Raw genomic sequence first — 18,682 nt, forward strand, 5'->3', positions numbered from 1 at the left:
ATCCTAACCAAACAGTTCGAATTCCCTGTTTATTTAAAGTCCTCAATTAAATTTTATACAAAGTACATTATAAGATGCCCCAAGCTTTGGAAGGAAAGAGCTTCTGGGAGTTCTCCAACATGCCTTAGTCACAACCACTTTTATTGAAGGTGTTTTATGTTGGTTCAAGGGGCTATTTTAAAATATAAAATTGCTCAGATGAAAGCAAAAGTTTTCTAAATGAGAAAGATGATGATGGTGACGATGCTTTTATCAGCAGGTGCTTTCTGCTTTTAAAATAGCCTGTTGGTGAGTTTGATTCCCAAAGCACCTGAGTTACTAATTTGAGAAAATAGCTTCTCTGGAATCCTAAACTGGGGTGGGACATCAGAGCCTTATAACATGGACTATACCAATGATGGCCATCGTTGGTCTGTGCTGAACGTAGCCAGGAAGATAGGTCTGTCAGAGCGTGGTGAGGTGAGGATTCCCTCAGGGCCAGAGGGCTCAACAAATAGAAACAAATCAGGAAGCTCTGGCATTCCTTCAAGCCCTTCAATGATCTTACGATCTCCTTTCTGTTTCCATTTCACTTTCCGTCTACTGGGTACCAGTTTTTGCCAAAGGAGCCACCAGCCAGTCGTTTTGTATACTCCCTTTAAAAAATGCCTTATTTCATTTTCTGGCCCCAAACAATTCATTATTACAAAGGCAAAACAGCACAACCTTGCTCTACCTTAGAAGAAAATGGATTCTGGCCAACTGGTTTTTGGAGGGCAGCCCTTGCTCCAGGAAACTATCTTAGCCATTTTGGTTTAAGAAAAAAAAAAAGCTTAGATTCAAATCTCTAGCCATAAAGGGCATGGAGTTTGTACTTCTGTTTCCAATGTGCATTGGTTTGGAGAGATGGGGAAGAGAGGGCAGCAGGCATGGGACACCGTGGCCTAACTTCCTCTAATGGAAGAGCATTTAGGTGGTGGCCACCAGTGGCTGCCAGAGGAGACCAAATAGTTAAGACAAATTCAGAAATGGTTATCAAGTTATCAGGAACCCATTAGGGTTCATGAAGGAAAGAAGAGCATGGATTGATGTACTAAGAATGTACTAAGGTGAACCCAATACAAAATTGTTATGTAGAAGAAGGCCTAGCTTTCCGGAAAGTTGTCAACTCTCAGCAAGGGTTTCGCCCCACAAATCCATTTTACTTCTGTTGGAAACCAAGAAATGTTTATAAGCCTGAAGAGAATGCTGACGTCATTTTAGTCTGCTGAGAAGACTAGTGATTGATTATAAGTAATTTTTAAACAATCCAGTTGGACATACATTATATTCACGATACTTTTATAGAACTAATTCTACAAAAATGTGACGACAGGGTAACCATAGTCTGACAAGTCACTTTAGGACGACGCCTACAAGGTGGAAACACAACTACATTGGCTCTGCAGGGACAGGACAGTGGTGGAAGCTCATTTTGCCTACGTTGGTAATTGGAGTTCTTAGTGGACCTATGTTTTCATGATGATTTCATTGCTTGGCTCTGATCTGATTTGCTGTAACATACTATGTACCACGGGGTCATGGCCTAATGGAATAGATAGCATGGGACTTTGGGCGATATTCTGGTTAGTTTGGTTTCTTCAAGTGTCCACAGTTTACATTTTTAAGAAAATAAAAATCACTATCACATCCATGCTGCTCCAGAGATCCTGATGTTTCTATCAAAGATTGATCATTTTGAAGTTGAAAATCATTTGGAATGGAACAATTGCTGGGACACCATTTCACTGAGCATGCAAGCAACAGCAGAGCTCGGAGACATCGGAATTGTGTCTGATGGTTAGAAAAATCTTTTTGACCACAGTTTGAAGTGGCTGATACATTAGATTTCATTGCTGGTAATTTTCAAAGGCTTTTTCTAACAGTCTATATTAAGTGCATTCATTGCTGTCCTTTTGTTGTTATTATTTTTTAGGTTGCTGTAACAAGTTTGTGTGTTTTGTCCCAGCAACTAAAGGAAAGCCTGCAAAATTTATATCTGGGCAAAAGTCATCTCCTTGATCATGGAACTTTTCTGGCTTTTACACAAAAACTCGAATAGCATGAATGTGTTATCATATCCTATCGTTAAGTAAAACTATTCATTGGTGTTTACAAACTTTCAGGCTAAAAGCCCTGGACTTGGGGAATGGGGAGAGAGTCCACCAGACCTTTCCAAAGTTGCAATTACTGCTTGGTTGGTTTGGAGATATGAAACGAGAAGCATAACAGCATGTAGGAAGGAGTCCCCACCATTAGAACAACAAACAGAGAAATGTCTTCTGTGCATCTGGTCCTCAACTTCCATGTCCCAGGCATGCTCACAACCCTCCTGGTATTGTTAGTTGGCAGGGTAAACCCGATCTGGCATTTGTAGAAAAGCTGCAAGAAGGTCTTCCCTTTAAATATATGAACAAAAGGTGAGAAATACAGGATGAAAACTAAAACTACAAAAATATGACTTACGAAAATAAGTAACTTTCCATTTATTAAGAGCTGGTATCAGTACAGCCAAAATGCATACCCATCTAGGAAATTCACCTGCCCTCTTTTGTCTTCTTTTTAAAATTTACTAAAATACATGTTTACATTATTGGACCATTTTAAAGTTGTCTTAATAATCCATTTCCCTTAATTATAATTAACTGTGGTGGTGACCATCATTCTCCTCAAAGAAAAAGAGAGAAAGAGGAGAAGTATGCATAAGGAGTCTGGCCACATTCCTTTTGAGTTTGCATTGTTAGATATAGGGAATATATATATGACAATGGAAAAAAAAGAAAAAATATATTTTCCTTCTAATAAATAAAAATAATTTAAAATGCTAGAGGCTATACATGACTATTTTAGTATGTTCATATATAAATGAAATCATTTTCTTTTCCAAAATACATGGAAGCAATATTCAAGGCAAAGAGAAAGATCTGTCTACTTTATTTTTCTTGCAATTCTTGCTTATCCTAACGTTTCCACCAGTGATTCAGCATGTAAGAGGAAGAAAAGTCACGTCACCATTTATGAAGTTTGTCAGGCTTTAAAAAAATAGTTCTGGTCTCCTGGGAGTCAACATTCATCTTCAACTTCTCTGATTGGTGGAATCAAGCTGCTTGTGGATTTATATTGGTTGATCTGGTTAGCCATGTGGGTACTCATGGGCTTGATTTGAATGTTTCTGGGATATGCATTATCCGGTTCATCTGTAAACCATTTCTTTTCTGCTAAAGGGCAAAACGGATAGAGAACAAGAAGGAGAAATGAGAAGTTTAATTAGTCCTAGGGCAAAGACTTTGGAAAGTTCATTGAAAAATGCAAAAAAGGTAATTGAGAGAAGCTGACAGTGAGTAATTGGTAAGAGAGACAGTGCAGTGTAGGGAGAACCCAGGAACCTGAAACATACCTCAGCTGCCCGTAGCAAGTGATGAACCAATGGGCTATTGGGACTTGGAGGCACCAGGGGTGGACTTCAGAGAATAAAGAGGGGTTGGAAGACTAACTCTGGCAGTGTTCTCTGGGGTTCATTTCTTGGCCTAAAAAGCTTTAGTGGCGAGGAGATGGCGAATATAACAAATATTAGGTATGGGCATTGCACCTAAAGAAAGATTTGTGCATCCATTGATTTGAGTGGAAACTGAGGGACATTGTCCCTTCCACAGACTGAGTGATCTAGAATCTTATGCAGGACCTCCTTCTTTGCTTGTACAAGCATACTTAAAGGTATATCTCAATCATACCACTCTTTTGTTTCTTCTGCAGCCAGTTTTGGGGATCTTAAAGTAAGCCCACAGATTTTTGCTGGTCAATGAGGGTGAAAAATCAGAATAGCAACCAATGTTTTCAGAGGCTTTTGAGATGGCTTTAATTTCAAGAAAGAAAACTCTATGTTGCTATAAAGTTATGAAAAGAATTCCTAGTGGCACTATCTTAACCGACTATAATCACCCAAGCTGTCAACAAGGGAGCTTGACGAAGTCTTGGCATTTCATTTCCACCCTAAATCCAGAGATGGCTGAAAGAGAATGCTGAGTCAGGGCATTCAGAGGCTGGGGTGAGGATGAAAATGGCCTAGCATCCTCCTGGCAGTTCAGTGCTATTTCATAAGACTCAGCCCTCATCCCCGCCTCTTTCTACAATTGGAATTTTCTGGGAAATCAGCCATGTGTACAGATACAAAGGGACTGGGGCAAATAGTGCATTCTAACTTGAGAATCATATGCCTCATTTTAGTAGCTTAGGGAAAGTAAAGAAAAAGGGAAAAAGCTTTCAAGCACACCCACTGCTATAGAGACAATGGCCTCTCCGGCCTTCTTTTCTGCCTATCAGAGCAATTCATAACTGCCTTGTCAGTGGTCCTGGATGAATACGTTAACAAAATTGCTCACCTGGCTTGATCATGATAGAGGACCGTGTGTGTGTGTGTGTGTGTGTGTGTGTGTGTGTGTGTGTCTCCCTGCATGGCTAATGATTTATAGATCTGGTATGTATGGTCAGCTCACAACCACTCTGCTTGTCTCTCTTTGGACCATGCTTCCTCTTGCTGTGTCCAGTGCCCTGAGCCCCCATTGTAGACACCGAGCTGGAGGCAGGACGAGCCTTGGTGAAAGCTCACTCACTAACCTTTGTTCAGCAGCTTGGTTTACACACCCCAGGAAACTTCCTGCCTCTTGGATCATTCTCCATCCCTCTCTCTCCTTCCTGCACTGGCTCTCTCACCTATTATAATTAAGTTCACTTTGATTTGAACAGATTGGACGATACGAATTCATAATGCTACATCCTCACAGTGAAGCTAACTGATTAAGTGCTTTAAATTATTCCCCCTGACAGAATGATAAAGTTACAATCTGTTCTGAGATGATCTACAGCTTGCCAGACTCCTACAGCTTCTTTCTACATTCATTTATCTTTTTGTCAAGCAGAGCTTTTTTTTTTTTTTCCTAAGCTTCAATTCCATAGATCTTTTAAAGTCATCAGCACATCTGAATTATTAATGAGGCTGTAGAGGCAAGGTTCCTGATGGGCTGGTTAAAAAAGGTTGTATAGAAATCCGGGACTGTGTACACATCAAAATAATTTCAGCTCCATTTAAAAAAGCATTTAGTTCAAGTGTGACACAGATGAACCATTACACATTTGCGGAAACCAATTTTTTTGTGATCTACGATTAAACTAACCTTTCAGAGAGGAGTAAAGTATGATGGTTATCATGTTTTAAAAGCATTGCCAGGCCGCTGAAACAATTTCAAACTATGACTTTTTCCAATGGTGTATGTATAAAGATGATTTTCAGAAGAGCTGAACCCAGTGTCTGTGCTGTTTGCCTGAGCTGCCCTTGATTTTGGCCACGCCCTTCTGTGGACAGATTTTGCAAAGGGATTTAGTGCTAGGTTGGACATGCCAGGTTGGAAGGGAGAGTGAACTCTACTGATGGAAATGAGTAGGCCTTCTGGGTGAAAGACCTAAGACAGCTGCAATTTGCTGAAATTTTTACAACTGCTGCAGAGGATAATTGTTCAGAATTTAGTCTTTACAGTTCAATTCAAAGTTGGCATCTTGACCTTTCACGGCAGAGAGAATATCCATTTCCTCCTGCTGTCTGTAAGAAAGAGAGCATTATTTCCCCATTTAAGCTTCTTTCTCTCTTTCCTTTTACATTTCTTGCCATAAATATAATCTAAGCAGAGTTCTCCCTGTGTTTTGGCCATTCAGCTTCAACACAAAAAGGAGTTGCGTTAAAGTGTACCCTGGTGACAAGCTGAGGTTTTCGTTATGCCTGAGAAACAGGCTTTTTAATTCGGGTGCCTTGTAAGTTGTAAACAGCTGTTTTGTTGGAGACTTGGTTAGATATGATGTTGAAGAAATGGAAATAGATGAATGCTCTGAGCATTTCACTAAAATGTCTGGGGGCAAAGGTGTTTCTCCCAAAGGGCTTGAGAGGAACCACACTTTAACGATTGCCAGTCATTCTGCTCCAATGGAGAGAGCTTTGCTATGAAAATGACACTTTGGTTTATCGAATTGTGCCTTCCAAAGGAGCCGCACCACTGGGTGCCTACAATATTGGCCTCAAGGAAGAGTACTCAGGGAAGGAATTCACGTGAGTGCTGAAGTGGTCCAGGGTCGATCCAAATCCCTGAGCTGGTCTCCTCTCTCCCTGCCTCATCCCACGAGCCAAAAAGACTTCTGGGGGCTTTATTTTCATCCCTAGGATGAGAAGGGCAATGGATCTGGTTTTGAGGGCCTCCTCCCTGCCAAAGGAAAAGAAATCCATTTGTTAATAAGCTTCTTGAAGATGTGATGCATGACGTCATCACTGTGCATAGACTGTGGCACGTGCCTGAAGTCAGGGAAGGAGTGGCATTTAACAGTCTGTGGCAAGTGATCTGGTAGAACAAGATCAAACCCAGAAAATAACTGCAGAGAGATGTGACACTGCCATTGGGAGGTGTCACCTATCAAGGCCAGCCATGCCATGAGCCATCCACTGCAACCAAGGAGATGGTATAGAGCAGTAGGTTAAGGTCAAGGGGAGATCTGGTTCTCTCACGTACTAGTTGTGTGGCTCCGGGTTGTTACATAATGTATCTTAACTTCAGTTTCTCATCTGTAAAATGGGGCTAATGGACCTTCCTAATGGTGTTGTTTGGATGAAAGGGGCTAGTGTCCATGAAGCACTTATCCACATACATGGTAAGTCAATGTGAACTGTTAAGACTACCAGTATTATTAGTAATATTACGGGGCATTATAGCATAAAGTTCATGGACTTTAGATTTAAATACCTCTCTGGCACTTCCTGGCTGGGTGACTTTGAACAAACCTGTCCCTTGGATTCTGTATCTTTCACATGGAAATACTACATCTGAGGTTATCTCGAGAATTGAATGAGTTAATATACATAAAGTGCTTGGAAGAGTGTCTAGCCCAGGGTAAGCACTTGGCGTTTGTTAGTTTTTAGTATAAGGTCAGCATGGATATGAGTACTCTCCGCGCTAAAGGACGGCATAAGGATAGGTGATGCCTTTGGTGTGATTGCAGATAAACTAGGGTGGAGAACTGAGGTGTATAAACTTGGGTGCTGGCCAGAAGAAAGGGGATTTGGGCAGCAGAGATGATGGAGAAGGGTTCGGTTGGGTAGCCTTCCTTGGGAAGGGGAGGAAAGGCAGGAGTGACACCCTTCAGTGGTCCTTGTGTCTGAAATATTGGCTTTCAACTTGACAGGGGCCCTACCCCACCTGCAAGCCATCTCCGTCTTCCATTGCTACTCTCATCACTGACATTCAAGGGTCTAGAATAAAGGTTAGGACTTCGTCCAGCCATGAGGAATCCCACGGGAGTAGGCTATGGCAGGGAAGGGCTTGAGACTTGGGCTGACATAACTGCCTGGGGACCCAGAAGCAGAGCAACAGGCCGCACTGTGACAACAGAGTCTCTTTGCTGGCTCTGTGGGTTGTCAGTGCTGTGGGATTTGGCCTTTTCACTTAACTACTCTCCAGAGAAGAGAGCATGAAAGGGGAGATGATGATACAGCAAAGGTACTTGGAATAATTGGGCCTTTTCTCGCTGTACCACAAGCTGAAGTTCAGAGAGAAAGGGCTTGAAAGGGAAAGATTCCATTTGGATAGAGATAACAGTTGAGAACCGTAAGAGCTAACAAGGAGCCCAAACCTTCAAAGGTAACGCTGTGTGGTTTCACATCTCACACTTCGGAGAGCTAGTCTGGCCTTCCCCCGCCCCCTGCCTAGCAGACCCCAAGGTGCCAGAGGACCCCACTCACACATACTGCCGCCTTTCCTCTCCATGGGCAAAGTATGGTTACTTCACAGAAATGAAAATTGCACCAGAACCAGAGCAGTTTTTACTTATGAAAACTGTCTCGCTCCTTTGCAACTGTCCAGTATGACTCTCTTTGCCCCTTCGAACTGTAAGGCTGATACTGCCATTCCCTAGGCAGAACAACTGGCCCTCTTCTGTGGCTTGATCCAGCTGACACCCCAAGGGTGGACTTTTCACTCCTCCCTTTCAGGCGGTAGGGGATGATCCCTCTCACCTCCCTATGTGATGGATGTACAATCTCCTGGTGGGAGATAGTCTACCAAGTTAGTGACAGGTGCCCACAGCTACTTCATCACCTTATGACAAAGCAGGGGTGGGCTGAAAGAAGCTGATTGAGACATTGATTTTTTACCCTGTCTTGATTTCCGCAGGCCCTGAAGTTTCTGCGCTCTCTTCTTTCTCCTTCAGGAGCCTGTTGCTATAGGAACCTGGCAGGTTGATTTAATTGTCTCTATTGGGATGCAGACACCTTTCGGCTTTTCCCATGCGGAAGAAGAGCCGTCAAAAGGTTCCTCTGGTCATCTGGGATCCTGAGGATGCTGGCGGGGGGCAGAGTCAGTCTCTCCACTCACTGAACTTACGGGGGTGTTCCCCTTTCTCAGAAGCTGTGTATTCAGCTTGAGAAAGTGCCAACAACATGACAGCATTGTGAACCATCTACAGGCATTCCTTGAAATTGGCTAAGATAGGCCAAGGAGGTGAAGATAACTTGTCAAATGATTAAAGGTATAAGAATTTTTAAGGTCAATTCATTTAAAAAATATTTATTGAGCACCTATTGAGAGTAAGGTTCTGGGTCATAACCTGTAATATTCATAATAGAATTTGAAACCTCTCCCAATAATGGTAGAAATCTAACTATAAGGGTCCAAGTTTCTCTTTATCCATTTGAACTGGCTTCAGGGAGGACCCTGGGTAGCAGATATTAGGCATGTTGATTTCATGATCACCTGAGTGTTGAGGCTGAGAGGGTTTCACTGTGCCTCCTGGTCTATCCACTTACTTAAGGTTCACCCCTTTCAAAGCCTAAAACAAACTGAACTGAATGGCTTACGAACTGCTTCTCTTTTAGAATGGCACAGATAATTGAGTTTCTAGCTATTGTTCTCTTTAAGTGCACATCCTTTCTCTTCAAAAACTCTTTCGCTTTCCACCCTGACCTACTTGTTTATTTTTGGGGTGGAAAGGGGGAAGAGGAGAGACGTCATATGAAAACCTTGTAAGCCTGCTTCCTAAGAGAACCTGAAAGAAGGATGAGAAGTTTGGGGTCACATGAAAACCCATGGAAGAGATTCTTCATTCAACTGAGGAAAAAACAATATAGTAGTTTGGGCTCATAAAAAATAGAAGTAATAATGATACCTTTTTCATCACTGAATATATCATTAGCCAAGTACAATCAACTCTCAACTGTACGCCTGAAGTCCAGGGAAAATCCCAAAATTTCATCACAAGTCACAGTCTGTTCCCACTCCATTCCCGTCACAAGGTCCTCTCATCAGAGCTGCTAACAGATTGTATAAAAAACATATTTTGGATTTACTTCTCTCTATCTGCCCAGTCTCTGGTTGGGATTTCACAAGTGTCTGAAAGGCAGGTGGGAGAAGAGATCCAGGTAATATAGAGACTGAATCATCAAGCCCCAGATGACTGGGTGTGGGCTATTGAGTTGACATATCCAGCTGAACAGCTTTAATTTGGGGGTCACACTGATCCAACTGCAAGGAGACCAATGCTCTTTACCATTAATAACCCTCCTGGTTTAAATTGAAAGGAGGGTGAACTATTGACCAAGAAGCAAGTTTGCCAAGTGGAAAAGCTGCAAACGTTTTCCAGAAAAGCTTATCACCTGGCATCATCACTTGATTTAGTCGGTCTTGCCAAGATAAACACAGAAATGTGGACAGACTGATGGGGGACTGGGTTGGAGTGGTGATAATGGGGGGAAGTGGAGGAAGCTGGGTTTCTTGATGGGAAAATGCTTTTGGACTTGGAGCAAGGTACCAAGGTGGGCAGGGAGGCCACGTGCAGATTGAAAGGCAAGCCAGATGGAGAGAAGTTTCCCCCAGATCACCCAACCCCAAACCCAGGAACACCAAAACAAACTCTAAGGGGTCTAGCGGTAGCAGCAGGACAGCCTCATTGCACTGAGCAATTTAGAAAGTGGAGGAAGGTGGAGAAGGAGGAAGGGAAGAGATGGGGAGATGGGGAGGAAAAAAAAAAAAGCAAAATAAATAAATAAAACCACAAACAGAACAATAGAAATAAAAATAAACAAACCAATAACAGAATAAAATTTGTAACTCCTTTTTTTTTTTTAATTTCACAAAAGTTTTCACAAGGACAACGTTATAGAAGAAAACCCCCAGCAGTGGCTAGGTCATGCAGAACCAGTAATTGTCATACCTTGGCCCATTCTATTCATCCTTGTTGCACTTTAGAGAGAGAAGTAAGCTATGTGAGTTTTACAATGCTTTTAAACTGTCATATTTCCTGTTGAGCACTTTAACTGGCACATTCTTATAGTTATAAATGTTCTGAGGGTATAACTTTATAACCTCCTTTGCAAAGAACGCATGAAGAGCTCTTCATGATCCAAAACTAGGGGATATGTGTGTGTGTATGCGTGTGTGTGTATATATATACACACACACATATATCTGTATATATGTGTATATATATAGTTATATATAAAAAGATAGTTATACGTAATATATAAATCAATATATATAGGGACAAAAATAATTTGAAAAAAGTCTTCCACTCATAGGGTTTTTTAATATACATGTATACAATGATTCCCCACCCCAATACCGATTGCAACACTGCACTGCTCTGTCTTGGGTGTGGGGACGGATGTTCTGACGGAGCCTCACCATTTTGTCAGTAAAAGTGCTTGTCAATTCACACAGCAAGCAAATCTCCAAAACTATCATGCTTGGGGGGACAGGGAATCCAAAATCTAAACCCAAAACATTCACCATAAAAACACCTTTTTAGAGATGGTTACAGCTGTGACATTTTTCTCCTCCCCTCCACCCTATGCTGTTTGATGGAATTTGTTTTCAAGTAAACATTTCAAATAGGTATATAGCAGCCCAGGGCTAGTCCATCCATACAAGAATTTGGTCATGGTGGAGTTGGCCGATTTTTAAGAACTACTGTACTGCCTAAAGCATGATTTGCATGCATAGAATATCTGACAACTGTATATTGAAAAAAGGGTTATTTTTCTACCTTTTCCCTCATGCTAACTTTAAAAAAAGAAAGAAAGAAAATGAAAGAAAAAATAATTATACCAAAATGTGTCTGGCTCACTGTTGCACTCTTTTTCTTCTCTCCCATCTGGTAATGACAAGGGGGTCATTCTCTATTACTGTCATTCACCTGCCTAAGTGGATTGGCTACGTTAAAGAAATTGATGATGAGGAATTTTTCCCACCAGCTTTCTGCTTTGGGACAGCCAGCATCATGCAGCTGTGCCAACAGCTGAAGGTAGTAGCTGGCTTTTGTCTTTGTTGAGTCAACTGTGGCTTGATCCTCCTACATTCTGATTTATTTAGCGTGTCGGCTCCTAGAAAAACATGATCTGCCGCTGGGTTTATCTTCCTCTCTCTACCGCAGCCCCAGCCCTTGCTCCTCACTAGCATTGGGGCCCTAACTAATCAAACAAAGGGGAGTAAAAAGGTCCCCTGAGAATGCGTGGAAAAATACTTGCTCTTTCCTGAGCATTATTTATTCTGTACATAAGGTAAGTAATTCACCTTTTAAAAGATGTAAAAGTCCCAGGAAGGCAGTTTTTAATGACTTACATCTGATATTTATGATACATATGGCTTTTTATCCCAAATGTCAAAAGTGAGAGGAAAAAACAGCTATTCATATGGCAGCATAAGGAGACAGAATAACAATTTAATATGCAATCAAACCTCTTTTCACTTAAATAAAATGACTAGCATTTGATACTTCCACGAAGGGAACTATTCCTTCCTCCACAGTAAGGGAAGAAATGTTCATATGAACTCCCAAAGGAAGCTAGCTCTGGGACAAAAGGCCTTGGTGAGTAACTAAAAAAATCTCCAATGTTCTAACAAGCAGGTGCTTCATCATCTACACAAATGGCAAAAGCCTTTCAAATGCTTCGCGATATTTCGGCCCAGAGAGTGGAAAAAACCAATGTTTTGGTTGCTTGTTTCAAATAAACGTGTGTATATATTATTGTGTGTATATATAAAAAAAAGAAAAACAAGAGAAAGAAAAACAACAACAAAAAGAAAACCCAAAGCACCCTGATAATCCTTAAACATCAGAATAAACTTTTCTTCTACATTAACTAAACTTGCTTTGCATAACGGATGTGGATCACAAGCGCTCCCTTCTTATCTGTGAACTCATTCCTGCAGTGAGCTATTTATGTCTGGAGCATGCCTTAGGGTTATTTTTCCCCTAGAATCATAAATAACTTTTGGTCCGTCTGCTTATTTGCTGTTGTGCTCAAGGGTTTTATGGTGGTGGAATAAAAATGACAACCACATGCACGCTATCATACATATGCAAATATGTGTAAAGAAAAGGGGGGGACTACAGGGGAAAATGGGGAAAGTTACTGTTGGAAACACCCACTGGGAAAATGAGTGGCAGATACAGTTTCACACACGGAGGCAGTGGATACACATATCAGAGCCGCTCTTCCTGCACGTACTTCTGTTTGTCTCGGGACTCCCGGGACTTGGGCCGGTTCTGTCGGTTTGCTGTGGATGGGATGGAGTGAACGGAGGAGCTCTTCTTGCTGGAGGACTGGGACGAGTGGGAGGAATGGGAGAGGCTGGCCCGGGACTGGCCGGCGTTGTGGTCAAACTGCATTAAGCAGAAGATCAGGTCCGTCGGCACGAGCTCAAACTCGTACGGGGGGTTGGTGATGACATACCTGGACGCGGAGAGCAAAGAGGTCATAGAATGAGGATAACTCGGTGGAGGTTTCACCTCTGAACCAAACCAGGTCTACCCGAGGATCTGGGAGATGGACTTCCAGCTGGTCCAAGGCCTTAAACAGTATCTTCCAAGTGGAACAAACTCTTCCTCTGTTTAGCTCAACAGAGGAAGTCAGCCATGAGCCCTGGCAGAGATGCTGAATTAGCTCCAGTCACGGGAGAACCAAATGGTACTTCCTGTGGTCTACGTACCCCTTTCAATACAATATCAAATTCCCTTCTGATCCTGAGTGGCCTGAGGGCATGCAGGAGGTTTCCAGGATTGCACTGCATCTCTCATTCTAGAATGTTCTCACAATCTCAGACATATGTCACAGGATCTTTGTTTACCATGATCTAGCAAAATCTTAATCCTCCCTCCCTCTTTATCGTTTAAAAATCAACCTTGGTAGAGGATTTCACTTAATGGAAGAATATAAAACACTTCCCTGCCTATGTGTCCCTCAGGCTTTAGCTGTTCTCCTCAATTTGATCATGTTTTTCCCTGGTTAACACTAGACATAACTAAAAATCACTTTGTTTCATTTCTAGCAGGGGATTTCAAAATTGTGGTCCTCAGGCCAGACATATCAGCACCATCTGGGAACTTCCTAAAAATGCAAATTCTCTTTCTTTTATTGAAGTATAGTTGACTTACAATGTTGTGTTAGTTTCAGGTGTACAGCAAAGTGATTCAGCTCTCTCTCTCTCTCTCTCTCTCTCTCTCTCTATATATATATATATATATTATATATATATATACATATATATGTTCTTTTTCAGATTCTTTTCCATTACAGGTTATTACAAGGTACTGAATATAGTTCCCTGTGCTATACAGTAGGTCCTTGCTGTTAAAATGCAAATTCTTAAGCAACCCCACCCAAGACCTACTGAGTCAGACACTCTGAGCGTGGGATCCAGCAATTTGTGTTTTAACAAGCTTTACAGATGATTCTCATGTTCACCTAACTTTGAGAACCCACTGGTGTACAGCAATTATGCTCAACTCCAGCTCAACTGTAATCTCTGGGCATTAAAACTACATATTTTCATTCCATACCAGTTAAGTCAGAGTCATCAGACTACTTTTTAAAAGTACCTGCAGTGATTCTACTATGCAAGCAGGTCTGAGAGACACTCATCTCTATGGCATTGTTTCCTGGGGTATATTACATGAACACACTGATTTTGGCAATTCTAGGATGTACTTTTAATTTTAGGCTGCTATGAATGTACTTTAATGTATATTAGAAAAATATAGCTAGCATTTATGAAATGTTATTTTTTTCTGCTTCAGGTAATAATATATAGTTTTCTTTAAAATACATATATAAAAGTAAGTCAATTGAAAAATACATTAAGTAAAAAGATAGGTATCTATGAAAAAGAACATATATATACACACACACACACACACACACACACACACACATTACTGAATCACTTTGCTGTACACCTGAAGTTAACACAACATTGCAAATCAACTATACTTCAGTAAAAAAATTATATATATATAGGTGTCTAAGACACGGCGAAGGAACCAGTTACCTTAAACAGTAGCAATATGAAATATTTCTATATTAGGTACCAACAGAATTATCCCAGTAGCAGGAGTTTGGAGGACATGCTTGCCTTCAGACTTCTGCAATTAGGTGATGGATGGAACTATCCCATAAAACTTGAATTTTTCCTACAATGTCTTTATATCTATTAGTAACTAAAGAAAAAAGCTTCCCACAACCAACAAACTCAGTGACGGATTTAATGTGGGCAGAGTAATTTGCACGTTGAGAGTGTGTATGTAGACCTTTGCCCTCGTTGTGGGGGACAGGAGAGGGCATTTATGTCTCTGCCTTGCGGGTGGGAGTGGAAACATACTCACCTCTTCGTGCATTGGCTGGGGGTGCTGAGGTGAGCATCTCTCAGCCGATAAATTCCAAAACAAAGCATATTATATGTTTTCAGAGCTTTGCAGAACAGATCACCATAACAACCACCATCCTGGGAGTCAACAAAAGAACAGAGAGAAAAAGCATTTTTATTTGCCTGAAAGGAGAGGTCCCGGGGAGAAAAGGGCTTTTTAATGAAAGCTCATTTCAGTGTCTCCTGAGTCGGAGGGTCTGTACCAAGGAACCGTAGCTGAAGAAGTTAGTGTGGTTTACAGCTTACACCTCAATACCGGTGATTTTTGGGGATCAGATAATAATGGGTTTTCCTCTGGTTCTCTCTAGTTTTCCATCTGCAGCGATGAGAGCTCCAAGGAGATGGGGCCTCTCCTTATTTTAAGTGATGGTATAAGCTTGAAGGTCTCAGATGTCTGTTCAGCTGAGGAGAAGAAACCAGCTCTGCAAAATGGTGATGATGTTTAGCCCCAGCTCAGCTGTAATCACTGTGATCTGACCGTGTTGTCAAAACTGCTCGAGTGATAATGAAAATCACTGCCAGGAGAAAAGACCCTACCAGGTACTATGGTGACAGACTCTTTCAGAGAAGGACTGTGTGAAAAGCACAATTTACAGACCTCAGAGATGGCAAGGGTGGAAGGGAATGTGTTTCCCCAGGAGCTGAAGGTCTGCAGGCTGAATAACTGGGATTCACAGTTCTAATCAGTTCACAGTCACCTTCCAAGGGTCTGGGGCCTGATGCGGAATGTGAAAGCAAACTCATTCACTCAGAAATGCTGGCTTCCTGCAGCCAGTTGGCTTCAGGTAGATATTATTATAGGAAGGGCACCAAAGGCTGACTTCACTGGGAATAAAGTGACTGCATCTGTCCTTCCTGTTACCGAAATTTTCAGATGGGCATCACGTTAGAGAACACAAAAGGAGCCAGATCTTATCATTATTTAAAGTCTTTTTTCTTTTAAAGTGTATCAATGAGTAAATGATGATGAAAAGAGCCACTAGCTATGGAGGTGGCCTTTTAAAAAAGCCCAGTCTAGGGGCTTCCCTGGTGGCGCAGTGGTTGAGAATCTGCCTGCTAATGCAGGGGACACGGGTTCGAGCCCTGGTCTGGGAAGATCCCACATGCCACAGAGCAACTAGGCCCGTGAGCCACAACTACTGAGCCTGCGCGTCTGGAGCCTGTGCTCCGCAACAAGAGAGGCCGCGATAGTCAGAGGCCCACGCACCGCGATGAAGAGCGGCCCCCGCTTGCCACAACTAGAGAAAGCCCTCGCACAGAAACGAAGACCCAACACAGCCATAAATAAATAAATAAATAAATATTTAAAAAGCCCAGTCTAGCACAGATCCCTGCCCATAACCAAACTAAAATATAGTGCAAGTTGGCATCAGGGTTTCAGAAGAAATGGAGAAAGTGACCCTTTCCTTGGCTCCTTTTCTACTATTTGGACTTTCTGGGTGGCACTATTTTTTGTACAATGGGTTTACTGGCTCCCAAGACTGGTGGCTCCAGCGCTTGAATGCATCCATCCATGGAGTTGGGCTGGGAATAAGGGTCAAGACTGCATACTTGTGCCAGAGTGCTTGAGCCAGGCTGGTGCGTGGAACCCAAAGGGAGGCATGGGTCCCTCTGCAGCAGCAGGGGCATGGGGGAGGGTGACTGGGCCCAGCCTCAGAATTAATAGCCCACGAGGAGCTTTTAAAAACCACTGATGGTTGTACTCAGCCCCCAGGATTCTGGGCATGACCCCAGAACTGGTGGTTTTCAGAACACCGTAGCTTATTATGTGCACATAGACCCGCTGGCCAAACCAACAGCATCTCATGTGGATTCTTTAATGTCTCTAATTCCAGACCGAGGTCACCTAATTCTGAGGCTGGACCCATTCACTCTCCCCCATGCCCCCGCTGCTGCAGAGGTGACTGATGTCTCCCTCTGGGTTGCACACACCAGCCTGGTTTAGGCACTCTGGCAGGCCTATTAATGTGCAGTTGGGGTTAAGTAGCCCTGAGTCATGCTAAGACCTGTAGAAAAGGCTCCCAGCCTTGGCTGCATTTGGAACCCGCCCCCCACCCCCACCCCATGCCTCCCATCTGTGGCAGAAGGTACCTGAGGGGAGTCAGTAAGCCCACAGGCTCTGAAGCCAGGATCCCTAGTGCAAATTCCTTATAGGGCCAGTCCTCAGTCTCTCTGAGCCCCTTTCCTTAAAGCGTCTGATAAGGGAACCTATGTCAAAGGGTCACCATGGGGACTAAAATGAATGAATACATGTAAAGCCCAGTGCCTGCTTCACAGTAAGCCATAAGCATCACCTCTTACAGTTCTTTTCCTGTAGAAAGTAGCAAAGGCGGAGACCTAGCTTGTCAACTGTCTGACACATTTGGATCCCTTCATTCCCAAACAGCCAGCTCAGGTGCCCTCTGCCCCCTGAACTCACCCCCAGGTCCGCAAAGGGCCCGTCCAGCAGTGCTAACTGGGCCACGCGGCAGCGGTCCCTATTGGCCAGCGTCTGGGGGGTGCTGTAGCCCCCGCGCAGCGCATTCTCCTCGGCAATCAGAGCCTCCAGCTCCGGCGTGGCTCCTCCGGTCACCAGGGTCCGTATCAGGGTGAGGATGTTGTCATTGAAGTATGTCTGGGAAGAGAACGGGGGGGTTCCTTTAAGCAAACATCCTAAAGTCATGACAACCGACATTCAAATTACAACTTTCCTTGATATCTCCTGTTTAAAGTTCTGGCCTGTCTCTTCAAATAATTTTATGTGGGAAGTGAAAAGACAGCAGCCTCCAATTATTCAATTCTTTTCTCTCCTACTTGGTTCTGCCACGAGAGCCTGACTTTTAAAAACTGATTCAGGGGATTTTCATTTAAGGGCTAACGTCAAAATGGTTGGTGTTTATCATAATCCGTGCTAATTGGGATGTAAATATGGCTTCCTCTCCTGCTTGCTCAGGGACCTTGGGTGTGTGTAAGAAAATGCAGCCCGACCCAGGCAGGACGGCCTCTGAGCTCCTGTAACCCATGTGCCAGGAAGCTGCCTCTTCCAACAATGGCAGAACTTCTCTCTCGGTTGGAACGAGATGCCAAGAGCATCATGAAGGCCACACGTTCAACAATTTTATCACATGCTTTGATAACAGGCTAAACCAGAAGTCTCTGTCAATTAAATATGCCAGATCAATTTATGACAAGGTGGATCCCCTGGTGTTTTTGCTTTTACGTAACCTCAGTGGTCTGAGGTGAATATAGCTTATTAAAGAAGTTTCCCTCTACACATGTACATTTGTCTCACATCTGAAACATAACAGGTCTGTCAGGAACAAGACAATGGGAGCTTTAAAAATTTAATAGGATGTCAAATAAAAGAGCTCAAAAAGACATTTGTCACACAGCGTAATTTGAGAAAAATGTCAGTTAAGGGTCTGTTTTCCATTTTCCAGTGTAAGAAGAAATCAAACAGGCTAAATAATATCAAGCCAAAGTTTGCCTGTGGCTTTTGAGGATGGATGGACCTTTGGGAGCAGGTTAGGCAAGACAGCTGCATTTTAACTTCAGCAGTTTTTTGGACAGTTCACCTGGCAAAAATCTAGTGGGGTAAGGATGAGTTCTCTCCTGCTTGGCCATCACTAGGCCTAGGTCTTAGGGGAGGTTGCCTAATCATTCTGGGCTTTGATTTTCTCATCCGTAAAATAAGCACTGTCATTAAGATCAAGTTTATATGCAAAGAATTCCATGAGGACTTCTGAGTTAAGATGATAGCTGCTAGCCAGGCCGGAATCACTTTCCTCACTGAACTACTCACAAAAATACCCAAAGTGATACAAAATTTCAATAGCAAAGGAAACTAGGAGTGTGAGTCAGAACCAGTCAGACCCTAAGGAGAATGTATCATCTACCAGAGCTCAGATATGCCCTGGGGCAGAGAAGCAAAAGAAGAACAAGTAAGGGAGGAAATG

General features: G+C 42.7%; 1 protein-coding gene across 6 annotated transcripts in view; it reads right to left on the reverse strand.

The window, feature by feature from the left end:
- Positions 1 to 2,518: 2,518 nt before the first annotated feature.
- Positions 2,519 to 18,682, reverse strand: part of KCNMA1 (potassium calcium-activated channel subfamily M alpha 1) — a 763,138-nt gene continuing 746,974 nt past the window's right edge. For 3 of the 6 annotated variants that reach the window (XM_082611012.1, XM_082611007.1, XM_082611011.1), the window contains 3 exons: positions 17,167 to 17,361; positions 14,707 to 14,825; positions 10,143 to 12,778 (listed from right to left, as the gene is read on the reverse strand). In XM_082611012.1, the coding sequence (XP_082467138.1) occupies positions 12,529 to 12,778; positions 14,707 to 14,825; positions 17,167 to 17,361 (564 nt within the window). In that variant the 3' untranslated portion in view covers positions 10,143 to 12,528. Of the gene's footprint in view, positions 3,237 to 10,142; positions 12,779 to 14,706; positions 14,826 to 17,166; positions 17,362 to 18,682 lie in introns of those variants that run through there. The other 3 variants (XM_082611009.1, XM_082611010.1, XM_082611008.1) reach the window with 2 other exon arrangements.

This window comes from Mesoplodon mirus (assembly GCF_964341445.2).
Source record: "Mesoplodon mirus genome assembly, chromosome: 2".
Lineage (NCBI taxonomy): Eukaryota > Metazoa > Chordata > Mammalia > Artiodactyla > Ziphiidae > Mesoplodon > Mesoplodon mirus.